The sequence below is a fragment of the Toxotes jaculatrix genome, chromosome 9 (genome assembly GCF_017976425.1).
Source record: "Toxotes jaculatrix isolate fToxJac2 chromosome 9, fToxJac2.pri, whole genome shotgun sequence".
NCBI lineage: Eukaryota > Metazoa > Chordata > Actinopteri > Toxotidae > Toxotes > Toxotes jaculatrix.
In genome coordinates this window covers 20,988,321-21,010,539 of record NC_054402.1, presented here as the reverse complement: position 1 = coordinate 21,010,539, position 22,219 = coordinate 20,988,321, and the positions used below count along the sequence as shown (strand labels likewise).

Genomic DNA, 22,219 nt, shown 5'->3' with positions numbered 1-22,219 from the left:
ACGTCATAGTATAGTAAGGCGTTTTTTTCGGCCAAAAAAAGTCAAAATTTTTTTCGACCTCAAAATGTCATAAAAAACGTCATAGTATAGTAAGGTGTTTAAATCCGCCAAAAAAAGTCAAAATTTTTTTCGACCTCAAAATGTCATAAAAAACGTCATAGTATAGTAAGGCGTTTTTTTCGGCCAAAAAAAGTCAAAATTTTTTTCCACTTCAAAATGTCATAAAAAACGTCATAGTATAGTAAGGCGTTTTTTTCGGGCAAAAAAAGTCAAAATTTTTTTTCGACCTCAAAATGTCATAAAAAACGTCATAGTATAGTAAGGCGTTTTTTTCGGCCAAAAAAAGTCAAAATTTTTTTCGACCTCAAAATGTCATAAAAAATGTCATAGTATAGTAAGGCGTTTTTTTCCGGCAAAAAAAGTCAAAATTTTTTTCGACCTCAAAATGTCATAAAAAACGTCATAGTATAGTAAGGCGTCAAAATCGGCCAACGAAAGTCAATTTTTTTTTTAGCCTCAAAATGTCATAAAAATGGTCATAGTATAGTAAGGCTTCAAAATCGGCCAAAAAAAGTCATTTTTTAGAACGGCCTCAAAAAAAGTTATTTATTAGAACGGCCTCAAAATGTCATAAAAATGGTCATAGTATAGTAAGGCGTGAAAATCGGCCAAAAAAAGTCAAATTTTTTTTTAGCCTCAAAATGTCATAAAAATGGTCATAGTATAGTAGCTAAGGCGTGAAAATTGGCCAAAAAAAGTCATTTTTTAGAACGGCCTCAAAATGTCATAAAAATGGTCATAGTATAGTAAGGCGTGAAAATCGGCCAAAAAAATTCAAATTTTTTTTTAGCCTCAAAATGTCATAAAAATGGTCATAGTATAATAAGGCGTCAAAATCGGCCAAAAAAATTCAAATTTCTCTCAAAATCAGTGTATGATCATCGTACTACACTGGCTGGGTTAGATACACTTTTTTAAATTCCATTTTAACATTCCTCATTTTTTAAATATTTTTTTAAAAGCAAATAATCAGAACTAGACAGCCATCCTTGACCGTATTTAAGCAGGTATTGTATAGTTGCTTGTGAGCAGTGACATGGGCAGAGGCATAAATCAGTATATTTACATTCTTTATCAAAATTTGGGGGACAACCGTGGTGCAGTAAGTTAAGAGTGCAGCTTTGGACATTGGACCGGTCTGAGATCTAAGGGTCGTGGGTTCAATCCCTTGACCAAGGAGACGCGGTGGTCCTGAAGGAGAAGTGCCTCCCCTGCCTCTGCGACCATGGCTGTGGTGCCCCTGAGCAGGGCACCGATTAATCCCAGCTCCCCGGGTGCCTCACTAGGCAGAAATGTCTGCCCCAGCATCTCTAGTGCATGTGCATGCTTGTGTGTGTGTTTCACTTGGTGTGGGTAGTTTCCCCAGTTTTTCCACAGACACTGAGACAACCCATTGCGTGAGTACTTTTACTTAAAAAATACTTTAATGTAAATTTAAAAGAAAGTACTTAGTACTTTTACTTAAGTAAGATTCTTGATGTAGGACTTCCACTTTCACTTGAGTAAATGTTTTGCGGGATATTTGTATTTGTAAGTACTAAGCTTCAGTACTTCCTCTGCCACTGCCTTTAACACTGTTAAATACCCTGTTCACCTTCAGAGTCAGAGGCCACTAATGATGCAGGATGTGTTTCTGTCCTGATTCTTCAAAATAATACAACACAATGAAGGGAAAACTTGGTTTCTTATGACACCTAGTGGAGAAATGTTTTACTGCAGCAGTTCCCATGGCAAAACGCTGCACAGTGATGTGGAATAATGATCATGTGCCATATTGTCATTAATATGTATCCATATGTGATGTTTATAACACCAGTCTTACCTTTCATCTTTGGCACTAAAGAGTGAAAATGGAGCATTCCCGTGTTGATGAGCTGAATCTCAGGTGCACTTTCCGAGGACAAAAATGTCTTACAGAGAGAATATAACAATACATATATTATTTTATTCGCATGTTACATGGTGATAAACACAACAGTGCCATTAAATTTCTGTGTGTTCCAAGCTATCTTCAAAGAAAAATAAAAAATAAAATACTAAAAAATAAAATTACTTGCCCCAACATCTCAATTCACAAATACAGAATACTGAATTCAAACAACTTTATTTTGTGTTATGAACATTTTCTCATATACCTTTATTACATATCATTTTTTATAAACTGACTGCAATCACCTTATGCCATAATAAAAGTAAAATAGAAAGTAAAAGTTAAAAAAAAAGAAAGAAAGAAAAGAACAGGACATTTCTGTGTCATAATCCATGAAATGCTCCATTTTCAATCTTAATTTCCTGTGACAAAGGGAAGGGAAGTACAAACATGATAATTACATTTGCTGTTTAAATTTTTAAATGTAAAGTTGTATAAACACGATCTTATGGATCTGCTGACTTTACAACATTCTACTGTAGAAACATCATACTCTATATACACACAAAGGAGGAAAAGAAAAAAAAGAATCTAAACTTAAAATAGAGGATTACCACTGTAACCACAGCTCAGTGGAAAGTAGAAAGTTAGCTGTTTGGTTAACTCGTTATGTATCTCATGCCTCACGTACTCTATGTATGTATGCATCTTCTCAGGTAGGTTAATAATAATGAACAGAATCTTATGAGCACACACACGCACATACACATGCCAGTTTTGTACAGTGAAGCGATGATGATGTTTTGAGGCAATGGTTAATAGTAAACTAGAAAGCTGTATCTACAGTCTTCAGTAGATATCCAGTTATGTCTGCAGGGGGTTGGTGCTGTGTCCATTGGGTGGCTGTTGGTCTCTATGTGCAATGGAAATACACTATTTCTTATTCCTTTCTGCTTTGTGGATAAGCTAGAGCTTCATGGCTTTTATATAAGTGGTCTTTGTACATTAGTCAGTGCTTGTTGGCTGGTTTTAACGTGCATGGACACAGTAGGACATCCACACTGATGAGGTTTGCCTCATATGAAAATCACCTGAATGGCAGAAGATTTAGACAATGAATGACAGTCAATTTACTGTCCTTTAAAATCTCTCCTGACCCTGCTCTGGTTGTCTGTTGGGGCCTCCTCTAGCAAAAAGCACATTTTAGTCTGTCTGAGACTCTGCCCAAGGCCAGCCTTGCTCTGCCCTGAGTTTTTTTTTTTTTTTTTTTATTTAATGTGACACACAATGAGACAGACAGACTTAATGGAATAGACATGTAGCGCAGACTGCTCTCATGCAAACTGATCTTGAAGATCTACTTTGCCACAGCTTCAAGATCATTCACTTCTAATTACAATAAGTAAAATAACTGTTGCTGATAAGCTAGCACCCTCAAGTATGGGTAAGCCAGGGGCTAAAAAAAAAAGCAGTAAGAGAGTCTGCAGAAATACCAGTGTAGTACAAAAAAGTCAGGAGTTAGGTTAATCCACATTAAAGTGGGCACATCAGAGTTACCTGTTCAATTGTAAAAAAAAAATAAAAATAAAAATGAATAAAAAAATGTGTGAGATGATGAAAGCATAAGAACAAGCAGCTTTCTTATCACTTCCTAGACTGAGAGATTTCGATTGTAAGATGTAAGATTGTTTTTGTTGTGACTGATACAGCTGATAGAAATTTTGTTTTAACTGTTTAAATGCTTCAGTTTTGATTGAAATTGTGGCCCATTTCAGTCTCTGTACAGCTCTACATCTACCTTTTCACCTACATGAAAATTATACTGGATCAGATAGCATTACCAACACTACAGTGTCACATAGACATGGCCTCAGAAGCATTTACAATGAAAACACTGGAAACAAGTCTTTTTAATGTATGATGACAAGGATGACATTAATTACACGTGTGTTTTACAGTACTGATACTATCTCGGCTTGGTTGTTAGAAGAGCGGAGACATGAACACACATCCAGTCGAGGAGCTGAGCTGGGCGCTGGAGTCCATTTGCTATTAGTCACCTTACAGTAGGTCAAAATAAATGGCAAAAAAAGGCAGCTAATAGTGCACAGTTTCAGCTATTCTCATAACAGTAATGACCTTTGAGCTGTTTCCTGGTTCCTGTTTGAAAGATCTTCTTCTTGTGAATTTCAAAAAATATTGATTTGTTTATTATTCATTTTGTTTTTAAAGAGATTGATTCAGTGATCAGCATTTACTGGCAAATGCACGAAGAGAAGATGAGAATTTTTTCTGTAGGGCCTGTAATATAATGCTATTATTTTGTTAAAGAGGCCCGCCAGTAAAGTGGCCTTGAGGGCCATTGAGGGGAATGAACATTGTTTGCTTTCTTTGCTGATCTCATTTTAAATTCTTGGTACATGGACAAGAATAACAAGCTAAACATAAAATTCCATTCTCTATAACATCCAGTAAGCCAGCACTTGTGTCATCTCAAGGACAGTTACAATAATAACTGCACAAAACTATCTTTTTTTTTTATTTTTTATGGTAGACCGTTTTTGTTTTGTTTTTTTAAACATCATTGTCTAATGAAGGACAATGATGACATAATAGAACAGGGTTGCCAGTTCAAGAGATCTACAAGTTATTCATCCTCAACAAATTGCTACCCTATTCAGAAACATGGACACATAAAATTTTCCTTTTCATATAATCTCAGGACATTGGATTCAAGTATATATATGTACACACAACTAAAGTGAATGAGGTAAAGACAGAAAAAAAAAATAACCTCAATATCATTATATTATGAATGTTTCTGTTTCATTTCATATTAAAACACACATACTTCTTTGAAAGAGAAAAACTAAAAAGTAAGTCATTCATTGGTGTCATACTTTTTTTTTAAAATCCAAATTCCAGCAGTATAGAAGAATGGACCTAAAACTCATAAACTAAAAGCAAACACTGTTTGTGGTACAGTATATGTGGCTAAACGCGGTGCAGCCTGCCATGGAGCAGAGACAAACTGCACAGTATGGTTGGTTGGTCGTCAGACAAGCAACATACACTGCAACAATCTCCACTGTTTCCTGTTGTTACAGTGGCAGAACAAGTTGTCTTATCATAGAGAAATACAAAATTTTACTATGTACAGTACGCATCATTATAACCTACTGTTTTTTTTTTTTATCTTTAAGTGAGAGTCCTGCTGCAAAAGAAAAGAGGAATTCTTTTGGAATAAAAGGCGAGTGGGTGCAAAGTCACTGAATGAGGATGTAGATATCCATCACCAGAAAAACTAATTTCCTTAGGTTTGTACTCTGCATGGTTTAGCTCAGTAGGATCAAGTCAATTCTATTCACTGCATCCTCAGATTCTGGGCTGGACGGCAACAACCCCAGTGACTGCTGCATCTCGAGACAACGTCATTGATTGGAGAGATACCCTGCTAAGGCTGTATATCTGTGTTTCAGTCTAGTAGCATCAGAATATGGTTGTGAAAACTTTAATATCAAGCTTTAATCTCATCACAGAATCAGCTGTTGTATTCTCCCTTTGATTTCTGTGTGTGTGAGTTTCAAATCTATGCTTATATTTGGCAGATACTTTGCATGTTGCTCATTAATGCACTGGTTAAACACTCGGTTAAATCTACAGTTTAACATAATGGGAGTAATAAGAAATGTACCTTATGTCTTCAGTATTTATAGAGACAAATGATTGTTGGCATCCCTATGAGCGGGGTACCTCTGCTTTCATTCCCACGAAGACAAAAATACAACAAATCCCGAACCCGATCCAGACCCCAAAGACAAGATATAGCAGAAACAAAGAAGTGCATATGAATTAAAAAGAGCAATGCATTTCTTTAAAAGAGCACTGTTTGCTAGCTCTGTCCTTCATTTCACTGTTTTTTCTTTGTTGTTCTTATGACATGTTACTCATAACCCATCGCTTTTCGTAATATCTGTAAGCAGTGCTTGAGAGCACATAAGGTTTTTGTATCATGATGCAAACAGTCTGGAAGGGTGGTAAAGTTGGTAATAAGGTAGCAATAAGGATGTCGGTGAGTTGGAGAGAAGGAGGAGGAGAAGGAAGGAGGGCCAGGAGGGAGGAAGAGGAGGACAGTGGTATTAACACTTGAAGAAAAGGCAGGCGAAGGAGGCCAGCAAGAGCCACAGTGATTGAGATACGCAGGCAGCGCCGTTGATATCTCGACCTGTCCCGGGTCCTGCACAGCGAGAGAGAGAGACACAGAAAGACATTTAAAGGAGAATGGCAACAACCAATTTTGAAGGTTGCCAAAAAAAGAAGCAATACCACAAATTAAATATTCTTGTGCTATAAATTATATACATATCTGTAGTAAAAAAGTAAAAAAATTTAAAAATGTAACTTAAGTGATGTATTATAACTGAGCTGTAGCCTATATGAGGCTGCAAGTGACTACAGACTACAGGTGGTGTTTAGAGACATCTGGTGGCCATGTTGTGCTGTTGACTCTTTCTGTGACGGAAGCTTGAGTTCAATTCATGCATCAGAAAGTAAAGAAGAGGCATAAACTGGGTAAATACATGGTGTCCATAAGAGTTCAATGCACTTCAATGTAGGAAAACATGCAAAAAGACAAAGCACAAACAATGGAGAAACACATCTTATCCCATTTCACAAGACACAATGCTTTTTATAATTTTAGCACTTTTGAAGTTAACCTAGCATTAACCTTTTACTGATTACTAGTTTACCAATTCACATGGTAGATAATTATCTGAATCATGCAATCAGTTAAACCTAAAACAAACAAAAACTTAAATTGTTAGCTCATTTTCATTAAGTGAATTAAACTGTTTTGTAACTAATTGCCGTGATATGTCTCTGTATTTGGTTGTGTTTTCTGTATCTGTGTGTTTTTCTAAATTTTGTGCATTGTCAAGTTAATGAAAATGTTTCCTCAATTTGCTTTTGTTTGTCTTTTTGCTTGTGGTTTTTTGAGCTGAAGTACAATGAGCTCTCAGGGCCACCATAGTAATAAGACTTTTAAAAGTCAAAATTAACATTACAACATTGGAGAGATAACTGAGATTACACTGCTCTTCACAGGTTCAAACCTTCAGGCATGTTGCACCACCGGTCAAACCCCAATCAGCAGTGACACAGAAGGTATTTTGTCTTTGAGAGCAGCGTTTGGTTGCTTTGGGTGAGAGCTGCTTAAATGGAGAGCAGACGGCATCTGATGACATTAAATATAATGTTAAATCTCCATCAGCTGATAATCAAACAGCGGTATGACCTTTAAAGTGGCTATAACCAATATTTTACATTAACAATGCATCAAAGGACAATGTTAAAATATTGTGACATTAGGGTCACTCATATTGATTAACCTAAAAAGACCTGAATTTGCAGCTTTAGCCAACTTTATGGTGCTTTACAGTGAATTTCAGCATATTGTTTACCTGTCTGGTCAGTAAATCTACTGCTTTGGTTCACTCTCACCACTCTCATAACATTGTTAGGGGCTAAACACCTCTAAAAGCCCAGTGTACACCACCTTCCCAGTGCCAAATGTCAGACAGACACAGTTAGCAACTCTGTGGTGAACACGGTGGAGCATCGTTCCGCCAGATGTTTCCCCTCTGGAGCTGGTGAAGACCAAAAACAGAACTAAAAGGCCAACGACAACCAAAAGAACCCCAGCTTTTAAAAAGCAATCAAAACGACTGATACCTTTCTTTTTTAGCTTTTTTAGTCCTTTTCACCCACATGGTTTTAATATTGAATTTTTCCTGCTGCTCTGTTTTTATTTGCAACTGCTTTTTGTTAATCGTTTATCTATGTAACGTCTCTTTGAGTGCCCTTAAAAGCGCTGAATAAATAAAAAACCAGAAAGGCACTCAGCAGAGTGCATACCTCCGCCAAGGCCAAACAATCCTACGCATGTTTGTCTGGCTCTTAAAACAGAAAAATAAAGGAAAAAAGAAGTAGTCTGATAACATAAATCATTTATATGTCCTAAAACATAGTAACAACAACACTGTGTTTAATGTGAATTTAGCATTTTCTTCCACCAAATCTGGATTATTATCAGGATGTGCACCAAATCGTGGAAACTCATAGATCTCAACACCATAAATATGTCTGATTTTATACATCATAATCCAAACATTAGAAACTGTTGGAAATGTAGGAAAATACCCTGTCTCACAACATTAAAGAATGTGACTAAAAATTCCTGGACCCAGACCAGAACTTGAAGGGTTCTTCCCTGGCCCTTGTTTGCTAACAAGTTTTCCATATCAACTTAAATGGTGATGATATGTCAGCACTGTATTCACAGCTTGTTTCTGATGCCTAGAGCGGCCAAAAGAAACCAGCTACTGCTGGTAAAATTAAATCTTTTCACAGCTTTTAAGTGTTGGCAGAGGCAGTGCGACACATTTTCCATATGAATTTAGCCACAACAAACGTCACTGGTGCATGATGTTGCTGTTTGGAAACCATGTTGAACAGTTGTTCAACTCAGTTTTGGAGCGCACCCATGGAAAACTTTGTGTTGTTGTGCTGTATGTTTTAATTAACTAATAATTGACTAACTTAAGGAAATGGCAGTAGTGGCCATACTCACTATAGAGGAAAAGGCTGGCATTCTGGACACCCAGTCGGTTTGAGGCCACACAGGTATAGTTCCCATAATCCTCTTCGGTGACATTGGCAATCATGAGAATAGTGGTAGTACCAAGAATTTGGATATTGATGCCCTGGGCGTTGGACAGCCTGGAGAGGACAGACAGACAGAAGTGAAGCCATTTTAAGTAAATTGCAAATTAATGAAAAATAAAGGACTTGAAACCAGAGGGTAGTTAGTTACATTTTAGGCAAAATGATAAAGTGTGCAGTTTCTGTGGTGGTAAAGGAGAAGGAAAACTTCACCAGAGCTTAATTATCCAATAAAATATCCTGAATTTTTACCGCAAGAGAATGGAGAATACATACTTTGAGTGTTTTTGAAAAATTAGCCTACTTATGGCTTAAAAATAGACTTGATTAACAGCTTTACAGCAACATGACACTCACAATGTGGTTAACAGGATTCAACTGTTTTCTGAACGTGGTATGACATTTTAGAGGCACAATGTGCTGCCTTTAGAGGGTACTGTCATATTAAATAGATTTCTGTGAATCTCTCAACAAAATTATTTAGTCAGCATCGCACATTTCTGTTAAATTGTCTCATGAATAAATTATATTCAATTTAATTTTAATGTGACAGTTTCTGCAAAACAACTACACGCTGAAGGCCATGAAGCAGGCATTTAGAGATGGACAGATCTATATGTTAACAAATGAACAACAGACTTTAACCACATAGTGTCAAAAACAAAAAAAAAAGTTCATAACAATCTTATCAGGAATGTCAGTATTTATTGTGTGTGAGTACAGGTCTTCAGATAGCTACATTAATTAAATATATTCATTAACTTTAATTATATTTCATAAGGAGGTGTTCTTTCATGCTGATAATCACTTGGCAATAGCAGCAGTTAGTGTCATTTCAGTGAACTTTTTGAGTGTAGGCGTCGTGATTGTTAAGAGGGGAGATAAGCTTTTCTCATTTTGGAACAAACCTTTTTCACACAATGCTGCATTTGCCAGAAAGCAATCCTTGACCTTTGAATTATGTGGTCAGAAAAAAAAAATGAGAATGAGAGGCAATGTCACTGTACGGGCTGTACAGCGCTGCTTTGCTTTAAGTTTGCAGAAATGCAACAGCTTGTGAACATGTCAAAACAAGAAATAAAGATTGCTTAGGAGATATTTCTGCATGGATATTTCTTGTACAGCATGGACAGGTTTTCGCTCTTCTTCAGCCCTTCAAATGTCATTGTTCTATTTTATTTTTTTATTTACAAATCATGTTGTTGTCTTTGGTTTGTGTCCATCAAATACACAGGACCATTGCTATCCCGTCATGATAAATAATAAATAATTAGTATGCTGCTGACGTCCTACTCTGCGCTCCTGGGTGCCTTAATGACCACAAAACTTTTGACAATCAATTGTGTCAACCTTGAACTTCTTTCACAGCAAATTAATCAATACAATGTGCTGACTCAGACTGTGTACCACCCCGATGAAGTGTTCCTTACATCATCACAACCAAATAAAACTCTTTTAATAACACAGTACACATAATGGATTCTGCTTGTTCTGGGCTGATTGAGCCCTTTCGCATCATGAGTGAGGTGAAGTTCATTTAAGGCGCCTCAACTTAATCCTGCTTAAGTCTGGGTAATGTGGTAATCGGAATTTGAGCAGAGGAGCGAGAAGTTTATGCTGACACATACTTGGCTGATAGAAAGTATTAACATAAAAAGGAAAACGCACATCATGGCACAGCATAATTTGGCTCACTGGGGTGTGGGGAACTTGATAAAGTGCTGAGGTCCTTCCCATAGGGACACCTTGGGAACTGTAGCGGTGTGTGTGTGTGTGTGTGTGTGTGTGTTTGTGTTTGTGTCTAAAAGCGAGAGAGAGAGAGAGACCTAATGGAGGGCAGCAGTGTCCCCACTCCATCTAAAAGCGAACCCCCCTCCAATGATAAGGCCAGCAGCAGATATATTCTCCAGTGTGTCTTCATGAGAAGTGACTGCACCATTAAATAGGCCTGCCTGCCCACGGAGCATGCTGAGAGACCCAGATAATACACAGCACTACAGCTGAAAAAAAAACATCTATTTTACTATAGATTATAGCGCATGATTGTAATGCCGTAGCAGGGGAAAAAAACTGACCTAAACAGGTCAAAAGATACGGAGCTCTCTTTTGTTTTCACAGTGAAGGTTTCTGCTTGGTTTTATTTACACAGGCTGTAAATTCAGATGTCTAGCTACAGAAAAATAGAAAGTGAAGAACAGAAGACTAATCCCCCCCCCAAAAAAGTGTGTCTTCTTTTCCATTAGCTCAACATATCTGCTGCCCATTTTAACTTTTAACGTGTTGGCACACGTAGATCTGCAGCCTGCAACTTCCCTCACTTGTGATTTCGAGTTCATCGTCAAATATGCCTGTGTCTCTGCCAGCTCCTTCATCTGGCATAATAGACTGGAATACATTATCAGAAAAGTTGGCAGAAACGTGCATGTCTACCTTTTTGTGAGGCAAAGTTTTTTCATGCTTGACGTCCTTCGTCACAGGCAGAGGGCAGCAGAGCTCCACTGGCTGTCTGCAGTGATCATTTCTTGATGCACAGAGCCACTCTGCAACATTAAACCCTAGATTGAAATGATTTGACCCTTCTATTTGGCAGAGGGCATGCGGTGTGTGCGCAGGGCTGCGGTCGCAGGCCGGCAGAGATGAAAGACCAGAGCAAATCATCGGATGGACAGATTTGATTCTGTAGCGTGTGGGAGCATCTAAAGTAGGTTATCACTGCCAGAGAAAGTGACAGGCCTGTTATGATTCAAGGCTGATGATAAATAGAATCAAGTGTAGAAACCTGCTGAGACTTGTAACCCGGAGATGATTGAAAACGGTCCGGTGGCTGTGACAGCCATGTATCAGGTGACAAAACAACAAACATATCTGTCTGTCATGTCAGCTGACAGCTCATTTTGGGTTTTCTAATGTTATAAACATGAATGGAGTGACTCACTGCGCAAAGAGCAGGAGAGACAGCTGACTTCTGTAGACAGAGAACAGTGCTATATTCTATGGTCAGATGGGGCTAATGTTATAGAATTGTTTGATCTATAGTTTGATCCAAAGTCCACTCTGCAGAGCTGGTGAAAGGAAACAAAAAGAGCAGGGAGCATCCTGACAGCCAGATAGTTACAGTTATCAGTTATAAACTAATGGCCAGCTGCTTTAAGATCATAGACGGATCAGTCTACTGAGGCTAATTGGGTCTCCAAGTGCTGTGGAGTCCCACAGATCCTGGAGAAATCAGAGATGCTGTGAAGTTATGGTTCATTCATGTTTTAGAGTGCAAGTTATGTTTGATCAGCTGCGGGGGTCCATGTTTCATGTGGATATTAAGACTGACAGAAAATGGATGTGAATAAGGTTAGGTGAGTTAAGGGTCTCTACTCAGAGGAGGAGGTAGAAAAGCAAACTCTGCAGCCAAATTTGTGTTCACTAGCTTGTGCCAAGTGGCTTGTTCGAACTCTGGAGTGTTTACTCCTTCATTCTGGTTTGTTTGGGCAGGTAAGAGCAATGCCTTTTGAACTTGGCACTAGATAACTGGACCAAAAATGTGTGTCTCAGTTCTCTTCCAAGAGAGCTGTGATGTGGTTTTCCATCAAGAGGAAATGAGTGTGAAAAATTGTGCGTTGTTTGGTTTGGACCAAGTGCCAAGGTTCATTTCAAACTTGTGGGCTCATCACACTATGAATGAAACGTAACATACTGTGCTTGGGACATAGGAATCGTTTTGACACTAGCCTTCCACCCTGCATGAACAAATCTGTAACAAAAGATATTAAAAGTATTAAAAAGATTAAGGAAAACAATTAATCAATGTTAGATACAGTGAGACTTTGCTAAAATAATCCTGCATCTGAAGGGTATCAGTAATTAAAATTTTAGTTTGTTAAAATACAGTGTAGGGATTAAAGAAGGTTTAGTACAACAAGGAACTAAAGATAATCAGAACACTTCAGTAAAACTTAATTGCATTTCTAAAAATGCAGAAATTATTTTAGTATATGAAGTTATGTCTGAAACTGAAATAATGAGAGGTGATGATCCATATCCAACAGCGGAGTGCATCATTAACATTAGTTTGTGGTGTTGCAGCTTATGTAACAAAAAAAAACGTCTCCTTCAGTAGCACATCCTCTGTGCAGTATTACCCTTTTAGTAAGTCTTTTCTTTTGCCGCAATAAAAGTGAAATATACTGACTGAAAATACGAATAAGTAAACAACAAGGCTCTCAGTCACCAGTGAGGGGAGCTCTACCGTTAAAAGTCATCTCAAAACCAGTAGTTGCAATCTAGAAGTGAGAAGACAGCTGTTATCTTCCCCTGCTTGAAATAAAGAACCCTTAGTTTAAAAAATTACTAGGAATTTCGTGGGGTAAATCTGTCACAGTAAATTGCATATGTGTCGTGCAAGAGTCAAAAGCTTGACATCAGTCGTAACTAACATCTTTTATTTGTGACTTAAATGTAGATATCAGGGTGTGCGCTGATAACCTGTGTGCTGCTGAGGTTAAACTGATTAAGAGGGAAACAAGCACAAGAGCAAGACCCCACCTTAACAATCAGGTAAATAATGTACGACAGGCTAGAGATTCTTGTGGAGGGGAAATATAAAATTAACTAGCCAAGCGAGGATAAATGATATTATTATGGTGCATTAACGTCATCATCCAAGGAGAAAGTGCAATAAGGACTGGCACAGAGGGAAGGGGTGGGGGTGGGCATGAACAGGCACATAGCCAAAATCCTCCAGGGGGGAAACAACTGAGATAGATGGAGGTTGGAAACAACAGATAATGCAAAATAGTTCAACGACCATAAATCTTTCTTTTCAAGCGCTGGCCTGATAGGGCTATTACTTTAGAGACCATATCTGTGATAACACTTGTGACACTCCTCCAATATTTTTCTCCCAATCTTCAGTGAACTTTTACCGCTGCAGTTTGGGTGTGAGTGAAATAGCAGATCGCGATTCTCTGCGTGTGCAATCTTCTTATGATTAGCTTTTTTTTTCCATCCAAGCCCCTCGAGTCCCAAAATGACTCAGGTGGTGAGTTGGCTGCAGAGCTAGGAATCTCTCTCTGGTTATTAGATGACAAGTGTTGAAATGGAGGGCCTGGGTTGTCATTGCCTTTTGATGTCATTACACTTCGATGCTCTTAAAGTGTTTTCCAGATACATGCATGACACTTAAATTGATAGCTTTCCAATGAGCATCTGTGTCTGACCACACAATTGCAATTTCACAGGAGACAGTACAGTGCGGGAAGCCTGATTTCCATTTCAGAGGAATTACTTGTGACATGAGAAAAGGATTACTGAGATTTTCAGTGACTACAGTATCTAAATTGCATGCAGAAGAATGTCTGATCTGTTTTACTCTTTGTCTTTTCAAAAGAATATCACAGAATCCACTGCTGTCTCAGGCAGTAATGTTCAATTAACAATAGACTAACAGTCTGGTGAGTGATTAAGTGGGTGATTAGTCATTATCAAACTGCACAGATGATGTCATCAAATTAACATTGGGATGTGACAATGGGACCACTGTGAGGGCAGATCTGACAAGAGGATCAAAGAGATCCATTAGAACCACTTGGTAAGATGGTTGGGGAGCACGTCTGGCACAGAGAATAAAGTGATGAAGCTGTTGCCACATTTTGGCAATGAAGAGGAATCATCTCAGGAGAAAAAGGCACATAGAAAGATTGTGACCTGGGGGATTAAAAAAAAAAAGAAAGAAAGAAAAGGACTACTCGTTGAAAAGGTACAGGCAGGACCTGAGTGCAGTCCTGTTGTTTGGAGACAACTCAGGGATTAATGATCATATAAACCAAAGGCTTTGAATATGGAAAACAGTATTCAATATGATTTTTAATTTAGAACACAATGCTATTCATTAATTGTGCCTTAACTGTGCTAGTAGCAGCAAACAGGAAAGCCTCTTTACAGCTGTCATGACCATGTCCAAGTAAATTGTATGTAAATCTTGTTATTTTTGCCTCAATATCTAATTTGCATTGGCAGCAACATAAATCAAGTTTGCTCCTTCCCTCAAGGCAAGTCAGGTCAGGTCAAATAAAGGTTATTTGTGCAATCATTCATCATATGTACATCACCAGCAGCAATCTGTAGCTGTAACTAATTATCAATCATCACAAATCATGTTTCATTACAGAATCCAACAAATTAAACTACAAAAGGAAAGCACATAATAAGCTCTAGTGCTAAACCCCATGCAGGACAAACTTTCCCAAACTGTTGTTGTAATGTGTATGCAGTAAGAGCCTTTCAATGTGATGTGAAGGCTTTTCCCAAAGACTTTGTTATTTCCAGTAATCTGACATATAAGGGACAGATGGTTTTCCATCCTAGAAGCCTTGCAGGGAATCATGGTGGACCAGTCTTACAGTTGATATAACTGCTTGTGATACAAGAGGCTAATGGCTTGTGCTCTGTTTAATAGCTTGTCTGACTGGATGTGTCCAGCCCATGTATTTTAACTCACTCTCTCAGCCCTCGATTGGGAAAAAGCATAAAAAATACACAGACTGAATTTGCAACATCATCTTGAATCAGTGTGTTTTTAGTTCCACTTGACGTATGACGAGTGGCTACCAACTGTTTCTAAATGTTTTTCATGGTCATTTGATCTTTAAGTGTCCTGGTGCAGAGTAAAGTGGTCGAAGAGTGACCATCTTTCTCAGGCAACATCAGGTATACAGGAAGTGGCTCTGTACAGGGGTCTATTTGTGACACTGGTGTGGGTAGTTGTAGTGTAAATGTCTGAACTGAACTGGTGTAAAGTTTTACCTTTTTTCATCTCTGTACCATTCAAACTCTGGTGTGGGCACAGCGGTGGCATCACACTGCAGCGTCCCCATGCGGCCCACCGGAGTCTCTGAGCTCTGGGTTTTCTTTATTGTCGGAGGGTCTGCAGAGTCACACAATGTGGACATAAGTCACATCATAAAACTAATAACCAATAATCCAGCTCACATGTGCGGTAAAAAAATAAAGTCACATGCTGCTGCTCAGTGACTCCAGAACTGGACCCATCTCATTTGTTTCCTTTCAGGTTCCTTTGAAATACTTATATTTTCTTTTCCTAAAAACTGAATTACTCTCATTGTGTCAAGTATGTCTGAAGAGGATCACTGACATAAGCCACGGGCAGAAGTGTCCTTTCATATAATGACAAATGCTCTGTATTGAATCTCACTGATCAAAGCAAACAAATACCTTGGATAAGCTCAAGGAAATGAGTTTCTTCTTTAAGCTACATTTTAAGTAATCAATTTAAGATAGATTTGGGGCTAAGAGTTCAAATTCATCAAGTTCATTAACACACATAATGATTTCTACAAACATCACAATAGCCAGAAATGTGTCCCATTTAGGATTAAACACAAAGAAATGGCTTAATATTGAACAGGTTATTATTTAATTCAGGCACTCAGACTTGGCTAAAGTACGGTTTGGGCAGACAGCCATACGTGATTTGTTGGGATCAAAGAGAATTCTATAACTTCAACAAGAGTTGGTTTGTGATGTCTCATGAGCTGTTCATCAATCCTCAACAGCCAACATATGCATTACAGTCATCGGATCAGAACATGGACCCCTGACAAGATGTAATTAGGAGATCTTACTTTGAAATGCTAAGTGTCTCTTAAATGATGATGTGGTATGTGAGGGCCATTGAACTGACAGTTGCAATCAAAGTTACAGATCTTTCTTTTTCGGCCTGGATTCGTCTTGAGAAGAATGAAGGGTGCTCCAAAACTTTCAGGATACAGCCTTTCCTCCCCTTCACACACTATATTCTATGTCTTTGCCCTTATCTCCAGTGTTGACTTTTATATGCTTTTATCTGTTGAGTGTACCATCTTGCAAAATGTCTGACACTAAACGTGATGCGAATATTGATCAGCTTGGAATATAGAAAGCGCTGCAGTTGGTCCTTACTTACAGTTGACAACCACATTGACATATTTGACATCCGGCGTGGCGACGTCGTTGCTGGCCTTGCATTCGTAACGACCTGCTTGGTTTCGCATGATGCCTATAATGTCCAGGTACTCTTCTCCGTCCAACGGCTCCGCTGCAGAGAGAGGTGGAGAAGTGATTGAGGGAGAAGAACAAAGAAGGAGACAAAAGAGAGGAAAAAAAGGAGGTGGGGTGAAGACACAGTTAATGTTTCAGCTCCACTCCAGAGTAATACAATTTCCTCTTAATTTCACCCTTCACTTTTCCCAATAACTGTAATCAGCATTGTCTACTGGCCATCATTTGCAATGAAAGTGAAAAATGACGAAAAGATGGATTTTTGCTAGATGATCATGTTGAACAACAACTGAATGCAGATGAAGAACTTTTGAACTTTTAAAGGAATAGTTCACCATTTTGGGAAAATTTATGCCACTCTCACATCTGTCCATTAGTTGTGAAGCTACAGCCAGCAGCCAGTTGGCTCAGCTTAGCATAAATGCCTAAACCTCACTGATTAACATCTAGTATTTTGTTTGTGTAATCCTAATAAAAATGAAGAGTAAAGTGGCAAGTTGTGGGTGAGTGGGTGGGTTTATGTGCTGGACTCTTTCCTTGTCACAGTTTGGACAGCAAAAACCTGCATATACAATTTTTTTTTTCCAGAAATGACAAATAACATAAAAGAATTTCTCAGTGTTGTCATGATGCATGAGCAAATCTAGCCTCTCCGGAGACTGCTGCCATTATTGTGCCACCCACGTTAGTTTGGCTTGGATGCTGCTGGAATGGAGATACAATAATGGAAAAGAAACAAAATGGCCATTCAGATTCACATTTAAGATTCACTCAAAGCTGTAACAGACACATAAAAATACATGTTTATGTTTAGGTACAAAAAGTAATGGGAATATTGCTGAAATGCCACGTTTCAGGGTTCATAATGGTCAGATATGCATCCTTACAGGTGTCAGTTTGCTTGAAACAAAGTAGTTAATGTGACATATCGTCTGACCATGAAGGCATTGGTTTATAGTCTCTCAGAACAACCACGCTTGAAGGTGGAATGAAAAGTCTGCTGTCAGCCTGTGTAGAGAGGGGGAGACATACTGATTGCTCAGGCTCTCCTTGAAGGCATTCATGGTGTTGCACTCAGCTGTGAACAGAAAAAGTCACTAAAGTAATTGCGTGAAAAATGACAAAGAGAGCTTGAGAGAGAAGTTCAAAACCTGCTTCCTTTCTCATCTCCACACACCTGGCTAATCACTCTGTGAAGTGAGAATACTTGTGGAATTGTTGGGTTTGGAACCTCATGAAAATTGTAAGCTGAAGCCCGCCCCAATTCCAGTGTTGGAAAGGTGTGAGGGGAGGAGGTTTGAGATGCTGCTTAGCCATGCAGCAAGCACACTGCTTGATGCATACTGCTGACAGTTAAATTTCTTTGGGACTTGCTTTTGATTAAGGGGTAAACAAATAAGGTATCAATTTCAACTACAGTGTGCTTCCACGTTCCTAAGCCACAACAGAGGTAATTTAAATTCACAGTCGGGTCACGGTGAAAAAAAAAACTTCAGACTGAATGACTTAGATTGACTCTTCAACTCAAAGCCCATTTAATATTCAGCAACTTGTTAAGCTATTAGCTGTTTGTCTGAAAGCTTCAATTAACAGAGGAATGATATCTGCAAATGTCACACAAAACATCTGAACAGAGTGCAAGAAAACCACAGAGACTATCAGACAGATATCTGACTAATTGTTTAATGAGCAATCGAGCTAATTAGCCATGTAAAGAACACAGCGTCTTGGCGTCTCATTAGGAAAGATCTGGTATGTCTTATTAAAGATCAATGGGTGGATCAGGAAGAGGACATGGCAAATTCTTTGATGTGCTGCCATGTTGATTGTAATTAATCTTTTATCACATCTGAAGACAGCATTGGTGTGAAAAGCCACTGACATCCTTTTTTTGTGATGTGATATGATGTTATTTGGTGGATGTGTGCGACAATGTGATAATTAGTGCTGTGTATGAATATGAATAGAGTTTTATTTTCCATTTGCACAGATACGTTGCAGTACATGTGAATTGGAATTCTTGAGCACCCTGCCCCCCCCCCCCCGCCCCGAGTCAAGCTTACTAAAAGTTTAAAGGATAAAATAAGAATAAAAAATCAAAATGAAAAATAGAATAACCAAGAAATAAATAATACAAAAGAAAAGCAAGATAATACACTTAAATACAGAGAAGTATTAAAAAATTACGTGTCTAATATAGGTAGACAGTCACTTTCAGTATATATTTGCTAATACGCTGTGTTTGCACACTTTACCAAGACACACAGCATGTTCATTTGACTCAACATCTCAATGATCATTTTATGTACATTTTGGGCTGATGGAAATTGAAATTATTGGAAATTGTAATAACTTGATAAGGAATCATGTGCTTGTAGCCGGTATGCCAACAGTGCACATCTCAGGGTATTTCTCAAAACGATACAATTATCTGAACTGAATGAGCGAGGGAGTCTCAGAGGACCCAGCAAATGTAATAACTACAATAACATCGACTGATACTTCCCTTAATCTAAGAAAATATGGAATGATAGGATCTAGGCAGTGGAAATAAATTGCACAGAGATCTCTGTGGTGAGAGGGGGGAATGCACTGTTTGTAACAACAGTAAATGTCAGTCGTCTCAGTTGTGGGAAAGTTCATGCTCATGTTCCGAGTGAGGGGCTGCAGGCTCAGAGAGACTGAACGAGCTGCGCCCTGAGAAATGAGCCGGAAACTTCAGAGACTCTGATATGGGAGGATAGTTGAAAAAACACGGCTATTCTGCTTTGGTGAACACACAGGAATGCTGTGTCATTTCATGCCATAAAACTCACAAAAACAAGAGGTAACAACATCTTAAAAACATCTGTCTGACTTTTACAAATGAAGCTTTTACAAATATCTACTAAGCTGGGTCTGAAAATTGATCTAAATGATCAAAATCATGTGTATGATGGAGATGGAGCTCAGCTGATACAGTGTTATTTCATGTTGACTGAAAGATCAATGGGATCATGATCAAAGTCTAAACCAGATCATACTCAGCTCTCCCTGGACGAACTGCCAGAGTAACATGATTGGAGAGGTATGATTGAAAATCGGTTGCCATGGAAATTCTATTGAAGCCTAATCTCTTCTTCAGTGCTTTGGTTTTAGCGCTGGATGAAGATGGGGAGAAATCCAGGTGACTGCGAAGATCAAAGACGAGAAGGGAGGAGAGAAGAGAATTTAAATGACTGATGAGAGGAAGCGGCTCCACTAGTTGTTTAAGCGCAGCAATTAACTGTCAGTAATCTCACCTGGTGTGTGTAGAGAGCAGCTCAATCAGTCATGAATGATGAATGGAACGTGATGTATTGTCTAAAGAAACAATTTATTACAATACAGCATTTCACGCACCTTTGTCCACACCCTCAGGAGAACACTGTTCCCTGTGCATGAAGTGTGTGCTTTACGTTATCTTTTTAATGAAGCGTAATGAAAATAGATTGTCTAGAGGGAATTGATTGAAGTGCTGGAGTGTGTGTACAGTATATGTGTGCATGTGTACGCACACATGCCCATGCCTGTGTGTGTGTGGAGGCGTAATATGTTCCTGTGTGCATGCATGCACTGGTGTGCAGACATTTCCTGGAAGGTTTTCAGGGAGCAGTGAGCTCAGTGACTGATTCAAAATGTGCACATTAGAAAAGCCCCATGAATCCTGGCATTACACCATATAATATCATTACATTTTTATGCTAATCTGGATAGAGGAGGGAGAGTGGATAACAGAAAAGACTACATTAAATAAAGGAAGGACAAGGAGTGACTATATATTTTTTATATATACATTTATATCTCAATAGCTTGATAGGCCCAGGTATGTAACTTCCCCAGGTTTTTTTTTTCTTTAAAGAACAGTGCTGAGTCTACTGCCATGCAAGCAGCTCTGTGTGTCTGTACTTGAGCAAAAGAAGATTAGTTAGAAGTTTTTGCTCATAAACATGTCGTCATACATTTTGACCTGATGATGACACTAGATGAAACGTCCGAGGATGTTGAGGAGAACACGGGTGCTGAGATATTACAGCCACTGGCATCCTAAGAGCCAAGATGCCAGTATGGCTAAAAACTATCCAATTTAGATAAAAATCCCAGTGGTATTTTTATCATTATTTAATAAATATTTAAATATATTTATTATATTTATATTTATATATTTGAAAGTGCTATTCTGTTTATTGATAACAGTAGCTACATAATTGTCAAAATAACTTATGGTAATAATCATAAACTGCTGGTAAAATCTGATCATGTTTTCATATCTGAACCCTAATAATACAGTGATGGCTCTGTGCTATAGCTGCTTCAGCCAACGTTAAAATTAGCATGTCTGACTGACGGAACGAGCTGCTTCACAGCCCCAAATCCTGAATGTTTCAAAGGTGACAAGCTTAAAAGGAAATACGGTATATTTAAAAGTTTAACTGGGAGATTCCAACAAGCTGTTGTTAATTTACACCTGATAACTGCTCAGCTACTAGCTTGCTAGATGCGAGTGACCCTGTCTTTTTTTGAATTTCAAAAACACACAGCCCACTCCATATTTTTTTAAACATTACAAATGATACAGAGGGGTGTTTCTTGTTCCACAAAATCCACTTTCGTTTTAGCTTATTAACAAGTCAGCCTATTTTTTTTTCTTTTTGTTGTTTCATCATCTCATAGAATTAACATTAAGCAGCTTTAGCGTAATAACTTTTTCAGCAGAAACTGTAATTATAACCAGTGAACAATAGCTACAGCTATTGGATTAATTAAAATTAATTAATCATTCAGCTAAAAGATATATAGATACATACATAAATAAACGTTTTGACTTTGATATACTATCAAGACTGTAGACTTTTTTTTTTCCTGCATCAACATCTATAACACATTTGTTCTTTTTTCAGTCACACATCCACCTATGTGCAGTGCTCACAGATGTGTTCTGCCTCCTCCACCTGTAAATCTATGAATGCAGGTCAAAGTTTGAATCCCTGTGTTTGTTGCATGTGTTTTGATTACATCTCAAGTGTTTTTTGCCAACTTTTTTCCTGGAACACTTGGAGTGGGGGGCACGCAAGTGTCAGTAGCCTTGAGTTACTCTAACAATAGACTTCACAATAAGGAACATAGGGAAAATGTGGCATTGAATGCACTGCCTGTTTTTTTTTTTTTTTTTGAGAGAATAGCATTCACTGCAATAGAAACTTGTGGTCAAAAATATAAATCAAAGTTCATCCTTCTCTGAGAAATAAATGCTCTACTGAGTGTTTGATCTCTTGGATGTAGCGATCATTTTGCAATAGTGTCATAATTTGTTCCAATTTTGTGCTTGTAATAATTTTTCAAGAGGTGTCCCATTTTAGGGGCTGCATATCTAATTTTAGAATGAAACTATTCAGTGATGATTGGAGAGAACTGTATCACCAGCTTGCTAAGATCCTTAACTAAATTACCTTTGCTGAGCTGCTTGGAAACCATGTCTTCTTAGAAAGCACTGTTTTA

The 22,219-nt window shown here is 38.2% G+C and overlaps 1 protein-coding gene across 1 annotated transcript in view; it reads right to left on the bottom strand.

Moving 5' to 3' along the window:
* Window positions 1-2,120: 2,120 nt before the first annotated feature.
* LOC121187769 (limbic system associated membrane protein) overlaps window positions 2,121-22,219 on the bottom strand; it is a 183,675-nt gene continuing 163,576 nt past the window's right edge. The window contains exons 5-8 of the mRNA XM_041047178.1: window positions 16,608-16,739; window positions 15,449-15,569; window positions 8,562-8,710; window positions 2,121-6,167 (exon numbers count right to left, since the gene is read on the bottom strand). Of these exons, the coding sequence (XP_040903112.1) occupies window positions 6,070-6,167; window positions 8,562-8,710; window positions 15,449-15,569; window positions 16,608-16,739 (500 nt within the window). The 3' untranslated portion in view covers window positions 2,121-6,069. The remainder of the gene's footprint in view (window positions 6,168-8,561; window positions 8,711-15,448; window positions 15,570-16,607; window positions 16,740-22,219) is intronic.